Source organism: Ostrea edulis, chromosome 9, assembly GCF_947568905.1.
Source record: "Ostrea edulis chromosome 9, xbOstEdul1.1, whole genome shotgun sequence".
In the NCBI taxonomy this organism is placed as follows: domain Eukaryota; kingdom Metazoa; phylum Mollusca; class Bivalvia; order Ostreida; family Ostreidae; genus Ostrea; species Ostrea edulis.
The window spans coordinates 40728540-40750187 of NC_079172.1; the positions used below are offsets into that span (position 1 = coordinate 40728540).

Genomic DNA, 21648 nt, shown 5'->3' on the forward strand with positions numbered 1-21648 from the left:
ACTACACCTTCTAACGGAGACCCCCCTTGATATTGATCAAGTCGAGGGACTGCTCATTGTTAGTACAAACAAACCAGTGAGCTCGTGGCTGATGGGGGAATGCAGTTCGCCTCAATACCTCCTTAATCAACAATAAGTTGACAAAGCTCTTATATCCTTTTGTTTGATCAAATTGCTGTTATCTGCTAATACTGTGTAAGTGAAACTGAATTTCTCCAGTGTCGCTATGAGTCCTCGGCGATACAAGTTTACATGCACCTAAATTCATCCTTTGTGGATCAAATATTCCTTTTGATTTTGAAGGCAATCAATACAATTAAGAAGGCTTGACTCAATTGATATGAAATTCTAGAAAATACTTCAGTAAAAATCAAAGCATCTAAAACGGCTTGCTCTATTATCACAAGGCAATACCCTCAATATACTGGTAACCACACACATTTTTAATGATATTCAATAAAAGGTTAAAAAATGGGAACAGGACAGCTCATTTTGAAAGAGTCAACATTTCTAAAAGGAAGTCGCATTCATAGTCATCATCATGCTATCTGCTGTGTTACCTAAGAATGTTTTTGCTATGCAACATGAAATGTGTATTGTCTTTGTGAATGATTGCCAAAATGTCTTCCTATACTAGATGTATTCTAAGGAGTCTCTCAAAGACAAATGGAAACGACTGCTCCACTTATATATCTCTGAACCACCTGCTCTGCACCAGATTCCGGGTAAAAGCGTATAATCCTGTCACAGGTTCTGTCCAGTCAGATCATGGTTGATACTTTAAAAACAAATATACTGACAAGCAAAAGGAATGCAACATTCTGATCTTTGGTAATATTCTTTATCATTTCATTAAGATACAGCAATTAAATATTACCTAACAGAAGATGCACTTACTATTCTGTTAGGTAACATGGGGAACTCAAGAGTTAGCAATCAACACCTTTGGCTAAAAATATCAAGGCTGAAGAGGTGGTGGCCATTGAAATTTTCCTACTTCACTAACAAATATGTCACTAGCAAATGAAGTCTTAGCAGTGCAAGACAGAAAAATCTCACTTGGCCGTCTCACATGGATAAAGTCGATCTCACACTGGTGATAATGTGAGACAGAAAAATCTCACTTGGATGTCTCACATGGGTAAAGTCGATCTCACACTGGTGATAATGTGAGAAATTGTGCATTTGTGGACTGAGCTCTTTCCACAGTGTTTTTGGGCTTTTTCCAGCCAACATTAACTGCTCTGTCTTGTTGCTTTGTTAGGTAGTCTAGGCATCTTTTACACAGCACGAGATACCAATTTTAATGTCAGACTATTCTTACCAGATATCTGGATGATAACCAACAGGTAATATTGTTGTGTCTATCTGTGCATGTTCTAACCGGGGACACATGAGCATGTAGCATGATCGAGTTCAATCAACTATGAACTGCTTGGGAATATGCATAATACCATGCAATTCAAAATTAATAACAATAAATTATCAACACAATAAAATTATTGATGGTTAAATGGGGTTGTTTCTATGTGAGTGGCAGTATATTTTAAAACATGTTAAATGCAACTTTTACTGAGAGTACAATATAGGAAAATATGATATAATTTTTACATCCCCCCAATTTTTTTTTTAACTGAGAGCATTTGAATTGACGCTCATCTACACTACATGTATTTCTTCTAAAAATAATTTCTTTTTTATTCAACTTTCAAAGTCTTCCATGTCTGACTCACAATTTCTATATTGTCAATGTACAAAATAAATTTCAGGAAAAATCCCCAAGACTTTTCGTACAATGTTTTCATGAAAAATACAACTTCCTGAAACCAACACTGCACCCAAGACATTGACAGATGATAATAAAACTCTGGAATGCGGACAGCCCTCACTCTGCACGATTCTCTCTTTTGTATCACATTATCTTTATTATCTGCTATTGATCACAGAGACCTGATTTAATCACACAATTATAACTGAACCCAGATAATCTATAAGGGAACAACACTGCAGATTGTCAAGCTGTTGTATCAATTACTGCTTTAGATCTGGGAGAAAAAAAGTCACAATTTTCACCTTTTCCTCAGTAAAATGAAACCCTCTCCATCTTGTGGCTTGTTTGCTTTATATTTGAGAGCAGCCAGCACTTCACTTTGATAACTTTCACAAACTGAGTAGAAATAGCACTAAAATTCTTTATTCTTCTTTAATGTTACAAACTGCCTCTTAGTTTTTTTTATGTGGGTACTAGTTTTGATCTTGGGGCATGAAAATTTTCATGTGATATCTCTATAACTGCAGGGAAAGGATGCCATAAAAAGCTACAGTTTATCAAGACCTAACATAAAGATCTCTTTATCTTCCCATCATCCAACAGAAGGCTTACTGAACACAATCTCACCTGTACACTTCGTTTGCTATGCAAATTGTCGATGTCGGGTGACCAAAGCGTTTTTCTGCAGTAACAAGCCTTGACAAATTCCTGAATAAGTTTATCATAGGCTCTCAGTGACACTTTTCTCACCACTTTGCATCGATAACGTGGATAGTGAGAGGCGAAATAGAATTTGAGGGCATTGACATTCCACCAGGTGGAGATGACAGAGTTACAATGTGGATATGTTAGACCATTCGTCTGGGACGTCTGACGTAAAGTCATTTGGATTGGAATATGAGAAGATTTGAGACTGATGGTTACGGTTATTGGAATGTTTAAACCCAGCACTGGACAAGGGAAAATGTTCCTCACAGACATCAAGACCCCATTTCCATCAGAAAAGGCTCCAAAGTGGTTGCCTCTCCGTAGAGTTGTTTTAAATTTGTCGACTTGATCTAAACTTCCAGCAACAGACATTGTACGATAATGAAGTCTTCTTTTAATGAACTTTTTTACACATCATATCTTCATAGCCGCATCATAAGAATTTAAAAAGAACGTCTCTTGGTTTATTTCCTCAAACGAACAGAGCAGTTGGAACATGATGCACAACTTCAAAAGCTCTTCTGAGACAAAAGTCTACTGCACCAAACCTCAAGTTCATTAGCAATGATTATCAGGTAATACTGATCATATCAAAATATTTGGAAAGCTCCCCCCTCCACCAAAAAAGCCGTCACATAAATTCAATTTATCCATCACTTTAAAACAGAATATATTAATCAGTATCACAGGTGGTTTTTTTTTCTCAAAAATATCACAAATTGACAAACATCTGCATTTCAGAAAAACCCTTTTTTAACTTTCCACACATTACACCAAGATGTTCTTGAAGACATATTTCACAAACTAAAACTTTCCAAAAATTTGAGGATTTTACAATTTTTATCTTCTTCCATCTGACCAGTAGAGTTAATCAAACTGGAGGGAGATAAGCAAAGTAGCTCCCACCTAAATGTATATGTATATGAATATATATATCATTCAAACAATTAGGCTGAAACACCACTGCCTGCATCTCAGATAAAGTAAAACCTACGAATAGGTGAGTGTTTACTTTCATGCTTGACTCAGTATAAAGCGACTTCACTCTGTTTTAGTGTGGGATGTATTTCTGCAGCAATAATTCATTTTGGCAATTAATGGTGGGACTTTTTCACTTATCAAAGTGTATCATATATCTAAAAAGTGACAGAGAATTTTTTCTGTCTGCTCTGTAGCAATTACAAAATATATAATATTATTCCTCTCAGATCTTAGTAAACTGTAAAACTGTTGCAGATCATTTCAAAAGGAACTTTCTTATTTTCCCTTGAAAATGAATTTACACTTTCATCATTTTCAAAGACTCTCTCTTGTAAAGTATTTTCCTATCTACATGTACCTCATGACTGAAAATCAAAATGTTTAAATACATGATTTTCTTGCTTTCCGATCTACAAATACTTTTAAGAATGGATGGAAAAAAAACCAACTTGTAAATATTCCCTTCAAAACTAGTGAAAAATTTTCAAACCTATATACACATTGAATAATATATGCAGGATCAGAATGCCTCTCTGAGTAACTAAGAGTAAAATGAATTTCTCACACTGTATATTAATCAGTTGTGACAAACCAGCAGATGCATTAATGTAGACTGTTACAGTAAATAGCACTTAAGCCAAGGGCCTGAAGGTTCTAAACAGCAACAACTAAAACACCAAGCTTGTTCTAAATGCCCAGATGTAAATAATACACAAATGTCAGGATCAAATCATTATAATCATGTTTTACTTTCTTTTGTTTAAAAAAAATAGCAAGTGAATGTTACTTATGTTTAATTCATTACCTGTAAAACAAAATTCAATTTCAAACACTTTAAAAAAATTTAATAAAAATGTCAGTTACAGGTAACAAAAAAAGTTACAAAAACGGTTCAAATCAACATGCGACCCTAATTTGACCCTATATGACCAAAACAAAGACATGGACCCCCTTCAGCAGCAGCAGAACATCTAGGAATGTGATCAGCACATAATAATTTGTAAACAATCTCCAGCTCCCACGATCTAATCCATCATCACTGACTACTAGCCTCCTATCAAATGACACACATGCAACTAGTCCTAACAAACACCCAGTCCGTTAAACCACAATTAGCATGCCAATTAAATTCCCTGCATCTTACCAAAAAAAAAACAAACAACCACTTTTATCTCAATGGACAAAGACCTAATATCATCCAATATAATTTGATAATTCTGGAATCAATGGTGGGTTCCGCTTTGATCTGATGTACATTAATAAGATTGACTGCAACACACGACACGTAAAGGGAAGTAACTCCTACTCTCATCCGTCTCACTTTACACAAATATTTCATTACTTACCCTTTTGTACTGAGAGTGGATATTCTGGGGATCATCTTCTTTCTCTGATCTCTGCTTGGTTGTGCTCTTCTCCTGCAAGGGCAACAATGCTATAAATAATTCTACAGGGATAATAATTCTATAAATAGTTCTATAACGACAATTATTCTGTAAGGAAAATAAATGTATAAGGACAAAATGTGATGTACTGAGAGAATTACTTCTCCTGTAAGGACAATCATTCTACAGGAACAATAATTCTACAAGGACAATAATTCTATAGAACAATCATTCTATAAGGACAATAATTCTATAAGAACAATCATTCTATAAGGACAATCATTCTATAAGGACAATCATTCTATAAGAACAATCATTCTATAAGAACAATAATTCTATGCAATGAAAGAACATGTTATGCTTGTAATCCCCAATCATTTATGCTTCCCAAGTAAGTGCATACCTCAAGATGTAGGCATGATCCAATCTGTTGACACCAAGCTTTGTATTCTAAACCCAGCACAGATATCTTCCTCAAGAAGTCCCGCATTTCATGAATGATAAGGCTGCTGCAGTCAAGGTCATTACTACAGACCTTGATCCAAGTTTCAATGACCTTCAGAACTCCAAGGTGAGGCTTCGGAATCTCTGGATGTGCCACCTTAAAGTGAGGACAAATGAAATGTAAATACCATAAACTGAAGAATACTTATATACCAATTCTAACATTAATTTCAAGTGATAGTGCATCAATTTCTTCTGCAAATATTCCTGTGGAGATCCAGGTTAGAATAGGTCCTCAGTACCCCTTGCTTGTCAGAAGAGGTGACTAAATGGGGCCGGTCTTTCGGATGAGACCGCAGAAACCGAGGTCCTGTGTCACAGCAGGTGTGGCACGATCAAGATCCCTCCCTGCTCAAAGGCCGTAAGCACCGAACATAGGCCTAAATTTTGCAGCCCTTCACCGGCAATGATGATATCTCCATAGGAGTGAAAAATTCTCGTGAGGTATGTTAAACAATAGTTAATCAATTAATCTTTTGCAAATAAAACTGCAGAAAATTTAAAATGAGAAGCAATCATATCATCAAAAAAAAAAAAAAAAATAAAGCAGTTGGGATTATATTAACTTTAAATGTAAGCCCTAGAAAATGTTTAGTATTGCCAAATCTTAAATATTTATTGAGATACCTTTACCAGAGGAAACTACAAGTGTACATATTTGTCTGCACACATGCTGTAAAACTTGATGTCGCAAAATGATTAAAATAGACGTCAAATCACAAGAACTGATTTCATGAATGGTCTGTTGATGTACAGTTTTACACATACATGTACTCTAGTAAGAATAAAATAAAAGTTAGAGAGTGATGCTTCTCGTGTAATTATGTGATAATAAATTCCTCTGTATATTTAAGAATCTACAGTAGTGCCAAGAGCATGATACATCTGCAGTAACACGTAATCTATACACATAATTTCTAGTGCCAACACTGCAGACTATAAAACACATTTACTGTGGAATCATTTAAAGTCGTGGAGCTCAGTTTTCATGGATTGTGGAGATTTTACAGTTTTGTTGGGATGTAATTTCCGTAAATTGTGGAGATTTTACAGTTTCATTGGGATGTAATTTTCGTGGATTGTGGAGATTTTACAGTTTCGTTGGGATGTAATTTTTGTGGATTGGAGATTTTACAGTTTCGTTGGGATGTAATTTTTGTGGATTGTGGAGATTTTACAGTTTCGTTGGGATGTAATTTCGTGGATCTGGTTTCTGTACATTGAAACATCATATAAATTGGTTTTTTTCTTGTGTTTGAAATTTGTGGGATAGGGTACCCACAAAATCCATGAAAATTGAGTCCCTTTTAATGATTTCACAATATCCCTCAGGAAGTACCTGGATATTTACATTGTTGGTGTGGTGTGTGGTTGGTGACCATGGTGAGGTGACTGAGGTGTTTGTGGTTGAGGAGGCGATTGAGGTGGTGGGTGAGGGGATGAGGAAGTTACTGGTGGTGCCCACGCTGGAGGAGATACACAGCTGTGACTGCTTGTCACTCACACCGGAGGCCTGCTGACCATTGTTAGGCTTATCAAAGGGGCAGGGAAATTCAAAGATCTGCGGGCTCTGACTAGCACTAGACATAGGCGAGGGTGGGGCCTCAAAATGCACTTCGATGTTGGCCACATTGGAGTCACAAATAGAATCGGTGGAGGAATCCCCGGGAAGGAATCCAATGTTCTGTTCCTTTGGACAGTTAGTCCAGTCTGTGGTTGTTATGGTGATAACGGAGGGTGAATTTGGCACTTTGACTTTGGAAGTTTCTGGGAACACTTCTGCATTGCGCTTTTGATTGTTCAAATGCTCAGAGCTGCAGGAGGATAGTTCGGTTGGTGAAGGGTCATTACCTCCCGACCTGGCTAAATTCTCGGGCACTGAACTAGAACGCGAGAAAATGGGCGACACATCAGTGGCAGGGGTGTCCATCACGAAGGTTGGCAAGTTGATGAGCTCTCGTTGAAATGCAACTATATCCACATCCGTTGTAGGGGGAGAATTCAAAGAGCCTTCGGAATCGAGATCCATGCTGTCGTTATTATTTTCCGACTGCGGAGCTGACATGCTGCTCTGAGACTTACACAGATGTTTCTTACTTGACCAATGAAAGAGTCGTGATTTGTTAGCATGGTTCGTGGCACATTTCTCGTGTTTATTTTCCCCCGAGGACTCAGGACTGCTTACGGCATTGCTGCTGCTGGAGTCACATATCTGGTTTATCTGACCACTAGAGCTGGACTGGGCAGGATTGGCTAAGCTCTGACCCATTGCTTTCAGAGCTAACTGGGTGGGTTTATTTTTGGACTGGAAACCATTGTGTTTCGCGTACTCCCCCGGACTAGATACGTTGGGAGATTCCATCTCATCTGAGGACGAATTTTTATTATTAGATATAGAAATCTTCAAGTTAACCTTCTCCCTCTCCCTCTTCTTCTTTACAATGTCTTTCTTCAGTTCATACTTAACGCTCTCTGAATTACACCTAGGCGGACACACCTCCTCGACTGGATTTTCAGGGGGACGTAACTTCGTCTCCAGCGTATTGTGAGAAGATTTACGGCGAATCATATTCCCGAATAATTTGTGTGCCAAGAGTCTCAAAATAATAACAGGGTGAACCAACATAGGCAGGGCCATCAACAACTGTTCTCTAAATGGCTTCTTGTCGATTTCCGTCAAAAACTCCATGGAACAAGATGGGGAAATAAAGGGGGATAACACAGTATTCTGACTCTGTCTAACTAGTGTCGCTAGACTCTGTACCGAGGTAGACAGGTTTACTGTTGATGGAGACGAATCTAATTCATCCCCAACAGCTTCCTGAAATAAAAAAAAAATTCAGTCATCATCCAGTAATCACAAAAAAATTCAGTCATCATCCAGTAATCACAAAAAAATTCAGTAATCACAAAAAAATTCAGTCGTCATCCAGTAATCACAAAAAATTCAGTCATCATCCAGTAATCACATAGTATATTTTTTAATGCATCAATAACACATTTGAAGAATAGGCCTAAATTTTATTACAATGGGGCTGAAGAGATATTCTGCATCAACTCATCAAATGCTTTAGTTCTTTACTAAAACTTGAATATTCATTTTTATGAATATCAGAGATCTTTATTTTAAATTCTGCCTCCATGAAAAAAAATATAATTCCTGTTTGACAACTCTCTTACCAGACTGAAAGATAAGCATCACATACCTGCCCCTATTTCCTCGGATGTTTTTACTTATCAGATGTCACCATCACATAATGAGGAATCATTTTCATTCGTGGGGGCCAAAGTTCATTGGGTAAGCAAAATTTTGCTGGTTCGTGGGGACGTGATTTTGTGGGTAAGTGATACGTTGTCACTAGGAAAGATAACCCTACTTGGTTTAAAAAATGTTGGTGGACACGTAAATTCGTGTGTAAGAGTGACCCACGAAATCCTCGAACATCAATCTTCCACGAACAATGATGCTTCCACAGTACCTCCCCCTATTTCCTCGGACAACTCTCTTATCAGATCTCACCATCATATACGTCCCACTATTTCCTCGGACGTTTTTATTTCACTAAATATAACGTACACACTCCTGCCTCTCCAATAGATTTTTCTTCAGTTTGAATTGTCTTTCTTTGCATTTTTATTTGATTTATTATTTTCTTTTTCTTTGTTGCCTAACAGAAATATTGGAGTTTCCCAGTATTTTTATTCTGTGATTTTTAGCTGCTGTAACAAAACACATCTGTTACGAGTTTTTTCTCCTAACATGAACTCCGTCTGTGATAATGATGAGTGGATAAAAGTGCACAATGCTCTGGTTGGGGCCCTGCTACACTAAGTGTTTCGATGTCTTACCCTACAGACTGCTGGAAATGGGTTCTCTTATTAGCAACATCAGGAATGTACCTGACGATTCTACAGATCTGATAAATGTATGTAAATCTAACAGAGACCAACCGAAATATCCATTCAATGGAAAAGAAATCTCCATTTAACCCCACCATTTTAAAACTAGCAAGTTTGACCAAAACTTTTATTGTTAAAATCTGGACAAAGTTTTAAAAATCAAACATATACAATTTATAAACTATACGCATTTTCATTCATATCAATTAAACACCAAGTGAGTACCATGTAATCTTTTGTATTAAACCATAAAAATCTGAAATGTTACTTCTACAAATTATGAGCTTCTTGTAAGCAAGACATATGGAATATTTATTTTGCTATTTACGAGTCAGTGTATCTCTAGTCCTATGGAATATTTATTTTGCTATTTACGAGTCGGTGTATCTATGAAATATTTATTTTGCTATTTACGAGTCGGTGTATCTATGGAATATTTATTTTGCTATTTACGAGTCGGTGTATCTATGGAATGTTTATTTTGCTATTTACGAGTCGGTGCACCTCTAGTCCTATAGAATATTTATTTTGCTATTTACGAGTTGGTGCATCTCTGTAAGCAGTCCTATGGAATGTTTATTTTGCTATGTACCTCTATGAGTTCTGCCACTAGCCCCTCCAGTGAAGCAGCCTGCAGGTGATGGTTCTCGTTCCACATGACCACTCTCCCTATAGCCATCAGCTCAATAAAACTGTCCTCAGGGGAGTGAACTTGTAGGTGGGAGTTGGTGTCTGTATCCATAAATACTGATAAAGAAAAGAACAAGATGATCTTAGGTGTCACAATATCTACAGACATCACTGAAAGCTTACACCAGCAATAGTCAAGTAAAGTAGCTAAGATCAAACATAGGAGACGACGTTAAATCAGTTTAATGTCCTGATATTTTATTTCTATTATCTCCCCTAGTCTGATTTCTCAGTCAGACATCACTTTTGCAACTGTTTAAGAAAATGATTTACAAAAGCAATAACTTTCCATCAGGGAAACCTTGTTAATTTTAATGTAACACTAAATAATCTTGCAAATGACAATTTATTTACTGCTTACACACGCACTCATGCAATAGAGGATAAGAAGAGCTTGCATCTTTTACTTTATTAAATTACAAACACAGATTAACCATGTTTATGTAGTAAATAAACTATCATGTTTTGCTTTAAAAGTATATGAGATATATTTTGTGTGAACTTGCGACTTCTCTATGATGATAAGGTTCCATCACTCTGTATAGAGAGTTAAGCAAGAATGCAGTACAGTTAAGGTAGCTCATTCTACTGTCACATTGATATGCTATTTACCACATTATGATGTCACAAGATGGCGATTTAAATGTTTGGTGAAATTATTTTGTATTGATCGGTTTGTTTGTCTATCATCGTAGATCAGTGGATGAAGTATTGGGTTGCTGACCTGCAGATCCTGAGTTCAAATCCGCCAGTGTCTTTTGTTCATATTCATTGAAATAATTTTTTGAAAATTATATCTTTTTTCTGAATTGCAATTTTCCTGCCTTTTTGACATAAGTACTTATTACAAATCATCATATCCTTCATAATCAAATAATTTTGTGCTGATTTGAGAAACTCTTTCAAGGTGTAGTGAGACATCTTAAAGTGGCAAATGGCGAAAATGTCTAAATTCGGTGCACCAAATACCGTATAGCGGATTTTTTTTCGCGGGGTTATAATTTTGGCTTATTTTAGCAGTTAGATAGCTTTCCGCCAAAATTTCACTCACCAAATATGCACCCCATTGCGACTTCAGTTTGTGAAAAAGAGACAACTCTTCCCTGTCCACCAAAATTTATTACACTAAAATTATTAGCATACCTTTGAGCCAGCAAATCGCCAAATTTTAGACCGGCGGAGTAAACCCGCTATACCGTACTACACCATCCTCTCATAATAAACCCACTATACGGCACTAAACCATCCTCTCATCTGGATACTTTCAGTATTTAATTTTCTTAAAAACAAATTTCTGATGTTTATTTGTGTAGATCACAATTTCCTCTGTTGTGCACCATGTGTACAATGAGACTCATGTGCTTCATGAAGAATGCCAGCATGAAGTGTTGCAGTTCATACGCACGTGTATTTTCAGAAATGAAATTCTATTTTTTTCCATTTATATTCTACTTTCATTCTCTTGAAATTACCAGTCATTGAATTAGACATACTACATTTATCAATACTCACACACACATTGTTCACAACATCAACACATTCATGAGGAAATGGCTATCTTTACAATTTGTAGAGATTATCAAAGGCAAAATTTTTGGAAATGTACATATATCAAAATAAAAAGCAGATTCATTTGCATGTGTAGAAAAGTTTGATACATCAGTGCACACTGTCATATTTCCTTGTTTATGTTTTCCCAGAGTCTGAGAGTACAATCTCGGAAGACAAGTAAGATATTCTCTTTCTGACTCGTCCAATATATGATATAGCATCATTAGTTATTTAGTATTGGTATTCATTTTATGACATGACCCCTCCTAAAATCTTTTGCCAAATAGCAACCATTAAATTGACTCAAGCATCTGGAAATTCCACATAACTACTCATTGACAACATGTTTGATCAATACCCTAACACAAGAGTCATTCTTTCATTCACATTAATGATTTTACAAGAAAATTACTATAAAATTGATCACATGACAACTTTGAAATCACACAGTGCTCTGTGAACCCTATATCTATATATTTTGAATATTTTCCCCTGTTCTATATAATGATTAGACTGCAAGACATAACAACTTCTCTAAAGTTCTCACTACGCAGCTTCATCAGTTAAGTACTGATAATGAATCAAAAATCTAATGTCTAAAGTGTCCACAAACTTTCTGGACAACCCTCATGCAGCTTAAATATAAAACTTCAAGTGACTGTTAATAAGAGATATATTTCACTTAGGCTAAAAATAATTTTGTTGCCATCTAAAGCCAGGCTGTTTCAAATATAGAAGGGAAATGGGGGCATATCCATCCACAATGAGTGTCTACAAGTCCCATAATGACCTTGACCTTTGGACTCCAAAATCAAAACTACTCTTCCTCTCTTGATAACAAAGCTATATGTGAAAAATCAAATCAATCGAGCAAATAATGTGGCCTGCAAAGTGTCTACAACCCCAATGTTACACAAACACAGGCACTCTTCCACACATGAATGACCCCCTTACAATATCCCTTCTCCGAATGAATTGTGAGTAGAAATGAAAAAACGTTCAATTTTCCTTTCGGTTGATATCAGAATGTGTCAGAATCTCAGTAAGGATGTCATATTATAGGTAAGAGCAAGACCTGATGACACTGATTAAGCTTCACGACACCAAATAACGATTTTACTATCAATAATCAGTAAATATTGATTTATGTTGCATTTCCAGTACTTAAAAGAACAAATTTTAAAATATTAGAATTTCATATTTATTGATTGAATTTTTCAGGATGTCAGTCAATATCTATGCACTTTTTGATTACGAAGACATTGGCGACCCTATCCATGCTGCAGTCCAATCAATGCTCGGTTTCCATGAAGCAGTGCAAAGTTCTCTTATCTCTACACCAATAATTTCACTCTACTTTTAATAAATGTTTTTCATCTGATCACACCTTTTATCTGGGCAAAAGGTACTCCATGTCTTTGATTGAGCGGTAGTCATAAAAACCGTTGAAAGTGTGTTTTCTCTTCGCAACCAATCAGCTGTCAGGCTGATAATGCAAATATAACTACAAATATTTGTTTTCTTCAAATGATAGTAATTGCTTGCATATGCTACAAATTGTGCAATTAACAAATCAATCAATACTGATGTCCTAGAATTCCCTACACCTTTCTGCAGTTTGTTTACAAATATCTAATTTCGAGGTTACAATTCCCTGGACTCGTAAATCAGATGGCTGTCTGATCTTTGAGTATCTCTTCATGATATTGGATGTGGATGGACAGAGTATATGTCCCTCTGGGTAAGGTGCATTCCACTACCACAATCTCAGTACACAATTCCCATAATGGCCCTGGTGAGGGCCACAACAATAATCTGTGGATTGAACAGCATCATATTTACCAAGACACTTTAACACAACTGAGCCATCAGCTTCCTTTTTTTATTTGCCAAGGTCGGAGGTTAATTGTGTCATTATAATGTATTTATCCAGAGTCTACCGTTCCAGTCCTGGCAATGACCCTTGATAAATCCCAGGCCAGACGTGGGTTCACATGGGGTCGACATCTCTCAGTAGCCATTTGCTCTGATCAATAGAGCACTGTTGTCATTTTGTAATTCAATGTTAACCACATCTGGGAATATCTTGCTAAGCTTTGTTATTCTGTTTCACATCTCTGTTTATGTTAGTGAACAATTCCTTATCTTGCTTTGAAGTCCTTAATTATTATAGTACATTCACTATCATACAGATCGTACTTATTTTAGCCGAGTTCATATTCTAACCCCTTTAACAGAGAAACAAGAAAATCTTCATTTTAACTCAATTATCAAACACGGAACAAGCACTATAAATCTTATGTCAAATAGTTCTGAATTTGCCAAATTTTCAACATGCTAAATATAGTACAACATGCAGTACTTCACTAGTGTAATACTAATATACCGGTCAACATACAGTACTTCACTAGTGTAATACTAATATACCGGTCAACATACAGTACTTCACTAGTGTAATACTAATATACCGGTCAACATACAGTACTTCACTAGTGTAAAACTAATATACCGGTCAACATACAGTACTTCACTAGTGTAATACTAATATACCGGTCAACATACAGTACTTCACTAGTGTAATACTAATATACCGGTCAACATACAGTACTTCACTAGTGTAATACTAATATACCGGTCAACATACAGTACTTCACTAGTGTAATACTAATATACCGGTCAACATACAGTACTTCACTAGTGTAATACTAATATACCGGTCAACATACAGTACTTCACTAGTGTAATACTAATATACCGGTCAACATACAGTACTTCACTAGTGTAAAACTAATATACCGGTCAACATACAGTACTTCACTAGTGTAATACTAATATACCGGTCAACATACAGTACTTCACTAGTGTAAAACTAATATACCGGTCAACATACAGTACTTCACTAGTGTAATACTAATATACCGGTCAACATACAGTACTTCACTAGTGTAAAACTAATATACCGGTCAACATACAGTACTTCACTAGTGTAATACTAATATACCGGTCAACATACAGTACTTCACTAGTGTAATACTAATATACCGGTCAACATACAGTACTTCACTAGTGTAAAACTAATATACCGGTCAACATACAGTACTTCACTAGTGTAATACTAATATACCGGTCAACATACAGTACTTCACTAGTGTAATACTAATATACCGGTCAACATACAGTACTTCACTAGTGTAATACTAATATACCGGTCAACATACAGTACTTCACTAGTGTAATACTAATATACCAGTAAACATAGTAGTTTCAGGGTTTTGTTTTTTTACTAACTTCCAATTTCATTTGTTATTTGCCAGCTAGACCTACAAATCAAGCACTCCACAAAATACATTTGTTTATAAGAGGTACATAGAGGAGCTCCCCACACAATTACTTATCAATGAAACGGCATGTAGTTTTTGTCCATGAAATTTGATACTCATAAAAATTGATGAGGCCCACAGTGTCTGATTTCCAAGTTACATGTTAAACATATATAAAGTCTGAACTCAACACCAAGGGGCCTTCAACATGAATAATTCTATTTTCAGATCAAATCAAATTGTGAGTGTCAATTACATTATACATACCTAATACTACTAACTTAATATGAAAGAGCTGCAAATGAGAAACCCTCAAACACGAAGACTGACTGCACCCTTGATACACTGTACATATGGTTACAGTACATACATCAGGGAAGTCTATTGATTTGATATCAAGTACACCCACTGGATCTACAGTACATCACCAAAACAAAATTTTTCTGGAACAAAAGACATCTTATTTTACATCAAGTAGCTGCAGAATATGCCATAACCTTTTCACTCGAACATTTTGACAAGCCTTTTAGTATTTCTATCAAAGAGAGACTGAGTGTCTTATGTTGAAGTTGGTCTGGCAGAGTCAAGAAAAATTTATTAAATTTAGAATACATTATTTTTCTCCACTTTGTCAGATACAGCCAATCAGGTGGTAAAGTGTTGTTTTTGCAAAACATGAAAACTTTTAAATGTTTGCTGACAGGAATTATCTCCCTTTTTATTGCTAGGTTAGAGGGAAAGGGAGGGGGGGATCCCTAAAGCTTTGTTTGCAAATCCCCAGATCCTATTGCCAATATTACTATGCTTGTTACAAAGTTACTTATCTTAGAATATATGTCATTTAAAATGTTGTTTAAAGTACACCATAAATCACATCATATGAATCAATATTGTTAAGTATAAATGAAATAAAAAATTCACGTGGATTCTAGAGCTTACACTTTTGAAGTTTTCAGTTTGTAAAGTTAGATGTCAGTAATTCATGCTGCACAGAAAGGGCTATGATTCCATGACACATGGCACTGAGTGGACCTAGTCCAGTGACACACGGCACTGAGTGGACCTAGTCCAGTTTATACAAAGTCATCCTTTTACAGTTACACAGAATTTTCATTGTGGGGGATCTAGTTGCATATCAATGAATTTAAGCCACATGTTTTGTATCAATCATACTGTAAACTTGTCACAGGTAGATACCACTTTTTTTTTATGCAAAAGTAGAATCTATAATCTTAACCCGAATAACCTCCCGTCTTACATACACAGCAGCCCAACAGTATAAAATGCAGATAACTTACACTTTCTGTCGAAGAGGTCAACACGCCCCCCGAGTTTGTGAAGCAGTCCCATATAGACCAGGATCCGGGCCGCGTGATACTTGATGTACTTGGCGTACTTTGTACTGTGGTTAGTGTAGTACCATTCGTCGGATGGCAACAGGAGCTGCATCAACATGTCGGAGATGTCCGCATCATTCAGGGCCTGGTGGTGGTGGGGGTTCAGGGCGATGGAAGCCAAGGCTTGCAGCAGAAGACACAGTAGGTGCTGCAAAATCATTCATAGACAGTCAGTCAAACTCTGCTTGTCATATCTGACATTTTGCAACCTTTTCAGCTTATGGTTGCAGACTCCATTCCTCTAGTGTGCATTTCTGTTCATTCATTTACATGTATACATACATTACTTCCTTGAATAATAATTATTTCACAAACATACTAAGCATATTTCAGTCTTGTTCTTGGTAATTATTGAAATTTTTTTTTTCAAGGTTAAAAAGTCCTATATGTACATGTAAAAATATTATATTTCGATAAAAAAAAAAACCCCACAACAAATGAAAAACATAGGTCACATGACATAATGCATTAAATGCAGTCCAGGTATTCATTTTCCCTGTTTACCAAGCACGACCAATCACAGAAGTTTTAACATTACATCCTCTCTAAGTCTGACGAATTACCAGTCTGACCAATCACAGAAGTTTTAACATTACATCCTCTCTAAGTCTGCATGGACACCTGTTGCACATTTGGACTTATTCAGTCCTAATGAAATCAATGATTTCTGACACAAAAAACAATGAGGTCGTCACTGGCTTCTCTCACCTATACTATGCAATCCTCATAGTTAGACATTAAAACACTGTTGATTAATTACAGTGCTCCCTCAAAATATTGCCAACTTTTGTTCCAGACCAATTTGGGCAATAAAGCAGGGGTGGCAATATAACAAATTCACCATTACAGACAATTCACTGAGCAGTCAAAAGAAATTCAATTCTGTACATTTATTTCCGCTCCATTCTGCCTAATCATTAGATTATCTTGAGTTTAATTCAGAAATTATTTATAATCAGAATACCTTGTCCACACTGTCACACTTAACTCTTAAAGTACATATGTGATTACTGACAGGTCTTGTGTAATACGCCAGTTTCGAGATACGAACTCTTCTGTAGAGGAGGTGCATTTAGTGGAACTTTGAATGCCTAAGTGGGACAGAGTGGATATACAGCCAGCGAAAAAGACGATGAAATGTATTAAAAGCGGCTTCTCTTTAAATATGTAAATGTGGGAAATACAAAATACTATCGAAAGAAATGTTTTACCGAAGTGGAAACATACAAACAATGTCATATTTGCAAGAAATATCTTGGATATGGTACTTATGACCAGCGATATAACGTGATAGGATAAGAATTCTATGTATTTAATTACTCCTAAATACTTATCACTTACTTAGTTTGTGTATCAGTCGAATTCGGGTTATCAAACAGCATATGAGAAACTTAATGAGTACATTCACTTACGCTGTGATAAATATCTGTCCCACTCCCGCATGTAAACAAATTCTTTCGCGCCTTACTATGTACGAGAGTTCTCAAAGGGAAATAACTCGGATGTATCTCGAAACCGGCGTATTGGTTTTATTATTGAGGATAAAGTCTATAAAATTTGACCATTTGTTTGTGAAAATCAGTGCCATATGGCATTTTGCGGGTTTGGCATTATAACGGGGGTGTTAACATGGGGAGAAATCTGTTCTTTAGGATTTTCAGGCAATAAGCGGTGGCAATATATCGAGGGAGCACTGTACAATTAATATTGTCAGATATTAAAATAACTAAACATTAATTAATTATCATTGTCAGACATTAAAATAATGTTAATCAATTACATTCGTCAGACATTAAAATAATGTTAATCAATTACAATCATCAAACATTGAAATATTGTTAATTATTTACAATCGTCAGACATTGAAATAATGTTAATTAATAATGACAACCTTCTGACCTTAAAATACTGTTCATTAATTATGATGCTTTTATCCAGCATATGTTCCGTAAACTTCCCTGGCCATTACTCTTATTTGATTCCTAACAGAGCTTAGAGTTCTATTGTAATCGCCTTAAGATGAGAAGAGAGGTAAACATTCTCCTTGATCACCGTCAGTGAAGCACGAAATGTATGTCACTCAAACACAGCAGTCGGACCAAAGCATCCCAAGATGTGTCATATGTGTAAGTTTTGTGTATATTCCACTGACCATATCAAGGGAGAAGAAACTTAAATGCTGGCCTTAACCTCATGTCCACACACATACAAACGGAAGGACACACGTGCACATTGACATGTATTGAGATAGTTAGTTGTGTTATTACTGAAATTGACAATGTATTGCATCCCTCATGAAAGCTGCATTTTAAAAGTTCCAAAACGGCTCTGTTATAGTATGATAGTGCTTACTGCATTATAGTCATCAAATGTCAATATATAAACTTAAACCCTGTTATGTAAGGCACTACAATACAGTTTTAGTATTACTATTAATGCCTTTCATTACATGACAAATTTAGTATTATATTAATGCCTTTCATTACATGACAAATTTAGTATTATATTAATGCCTTTCATTACATGACAAATTTAGTATTATATTAATGCCTTTCATTACATGACAAATTTAGTATTATATTAATGCCTTTCATTACATGACAAATTCAGTATTCAGGGTTTGACATTTACTTTTTTGAGCACTTGACAAGTCGGGCTACTTCAGATGATTTTTATTAGACCTGCATGACATACATGCATCCACTAGCCCTGACCAATTTTCCATATAAAACTGATAGTTTCTCCATATTTTAATACTTAATTCAAATGACAAACATTAAGTTTGAACTAAAACATTTAATTATCTCAAAAATAGAGCTTTAGTCTTGTCATATAATTTAATGCTTTCATTTTCAAACACATTTTCTGTTTCTTTAAATTCTACCCGGCACGGAAATTCTCTAGCCCATTTAAAATAAAATGACCCCAATCGGATTTTTTTTAAAATCTCTATTTCATAAGCCCTGCTTTGTTTCTTCCCAACATTTTCCTTTTTTTCTCTTGGGACATCTTTCCTTGATGATGAGAAGTCGTATTTGAATATAGAGACATTCCCTCACATATGTCACACCGAAAAATGGCTGTTTACGACATAATTTATTAATTTGATAAACACTTTCTTATATTTGATTCAAATAAACCGCATGGTTTTTTGTTTTTAAATGAAAATAAATTCATCTAAAACAACTTTACACATATTAGCATCGAGTAGATGTCGTAAAACATCACTTCCAACCACTACTTATTTATTAGAACTAAAAATAGGTATTGTGTCATCATGCGGAAAAAAAATTGCTCGCAATCTCTTTACAGTTATTCTTTTTTAGTTAAGAATAAAATATCTTATGGTTTGAAGTAAAGTTTCATGTTTATTTTTTCAACCCGACCAGTCGGACTAGTAAATCAACATTTTACCCGACCAGACCTATAATTTAGTAGACTCAGTCGGTTGGACGTGCCTTAGTGTCAAACCCTGGTATTATATTAATGCCTTTCATTACATGACAAATTTAGTATTACCTATATTAATGCCTTTCATTACATGACAAATTCAGTATTATATTAATGCCTTTCATTATATGACAAATTTTGTTAAATATTAATGCCTTTCATTACATGACAAATTTTGTTAAATATTGATGCCTTTCATTACATAACAAATTTAGTATTATATTAATGCCTTTCATTACATAACAAATTTAGTATCATATTAATGCCTCTTATTACATTACACTTACTGGATCGTGATTAGGGTCCAAAGCTTCCACGAGTGTTTTAATGTGTCCATCTGCTATAATCCTAAGCTGAACATACGATCCGTGGCTCATCACGACTAAAATCCGAGCACTGAGAATCTGTAAACAGTGATGAGTACAAGTCCGAAGTCGCGTGCTGGGCGTACATTTCTGTCGCGTCCCAATAATGCGCTTGTGCATGGTGATACTATTATGCAAAATGCTAAGAATCTGACTAGGGTTATAGGAAGTCAAGATTTCTAATGGGGAAAAACTAATCTGAGGAAAGAGGTTCGCTCGTCCCATGTCAGCACCATCATCAGTTTTATCACAGTGAACTTCATGATTTCCGCTTTTCTGGAAGTTAGCAAAGGGCCGTTTAAATGCGGTGCCCGCACCACAGCTGCTTTCTTCATGTTTGGACACATTATTCCCAGCATGCTTGGGACTCTTTTGTAAAGTGTCCGAGCTACCCTGATCCAGATATTCTCGCATTGTACTGTGAGATATGGCTGATGGAATTTCATAGTTTTTGTGAACAATACACATGTCAATGATCCTGTTAACAATACTAAGAGCAGTGAAGTGTAGCGACTGACCGCCACGCAGAAGTTCCAGGGAAGCGGTAAGGAGTTTGGAAAGCTGAATAAAGAATTCATATTTCTCATCTGGATCCGCAGTCAGCTGCAGTTGTTCATAACATGTCTGAAAAAAAATTATTGGGGATTTGAGAAGGCGTTTTCATTAATGAATATTTGTGTATCGTAAACATGCAGCCGGACAATGAAAAACTTGTTACAGAATTGAAATCTATTAAATTCAATCCAGTTAAACAATTAATCATACAAGAAGCTCATGGGCCACATCACTCACCTGAGTGACAATGACCCTGCCGTTGTTGAGCTGTTGTGATTTTTGAAAGATTTTCTTTAATTAATCTTTGTTCCCAAGAAAAGTTTTGATTCCATATTATGGCCCCAAAGGATCACAACATAAATGAAAGTAAATTCACAAAACACAGAGATGCCTCAACACCAATATGACTAACATGACCTTGCTGTTCTGGATAAGACAAAGGTCTTAAGGTCATAGATCATGATATGAAATGAATTTTTCCCATAAGAAATCTATATCAAAAATATGAAAATTTTTATATTGTTTGGAAGATATTGAATAGGTCAGATTTTTATTAAAAGTTTGTCAAACTTTCAGGTCAAGGCCTCAGAATAACAAAATCTTGCCATAAAGAATCTATAAATAAATTTGAAAGCCTTACCTTACATAGTTCAGGAGATATTCAATAGGTTAGGGTTTTTTGAAAGTACCTAGGTCAGACTCCATGGTCAAAAGATCAAATACCATTGAGTCACAAGGTCTTGCAATAAAGAATCTATACAAAATATGAAAGCCTTACCTAAAATAGATTCAGATATATCTTATAGGCTATGTTTTTCTTAAAAGTAGGTCAAATTCCAAGTTCAAGGTCACAAAGCTAAATGTCAATATATGAAAGGTTTTGCCACAAGAAACATATATACAAGGTATGAAAGATCTACCTTTTCAAAATAGTTCAAGACATACTGAATAGGTCAAATGTTTTTTTCAAAAGTAGGTAAAACTTTCAGGTCAAGTCACAAGATCATACATCATTGCATAACATGAAAGGTCTTGTCACAAACAAAATATAAAAGACCTAGCTTAAATAGT

The 21648-nt window shown here is 35.7% G+C and overlaps 1 protein-coding gene across 1 annotated transcript in view; it reads right to left on the reverse strand.

The window, feature by feature from the left end:
- The window catches only part of LOC125660373 (uncharacterized), a 250437-nt gene that overhangs the window by 47990 nt on the left and 180799 nt on the right, over positions 1-21648 (reverse strand). Inside the window, exons 7-12 of the mRNA XM_056149213.1 lie at positions 19945-20646; positions 16109-16355; positions 9842-9996; positions 6689-8170; positions 5249-5446; positions 4807-4878 (exon numbers count right to left, since the gene is read on the reverse strand). Of these exons, the coding sequence (XP_056005188.1) occupies positions 4807-4878; positions 5249-5446; positions 6689-8170; positions 9842-9996; positions 16109-16355; positions 19945-20646 (2856 nt within the window). The remainder of the gene's footprint in view (positions 1-4806; positions 4879-5248; positions 5447-6688; positions 8171-9841; positions 9997-16108; positions 16356-19944; positions 20647-21648) is intronic.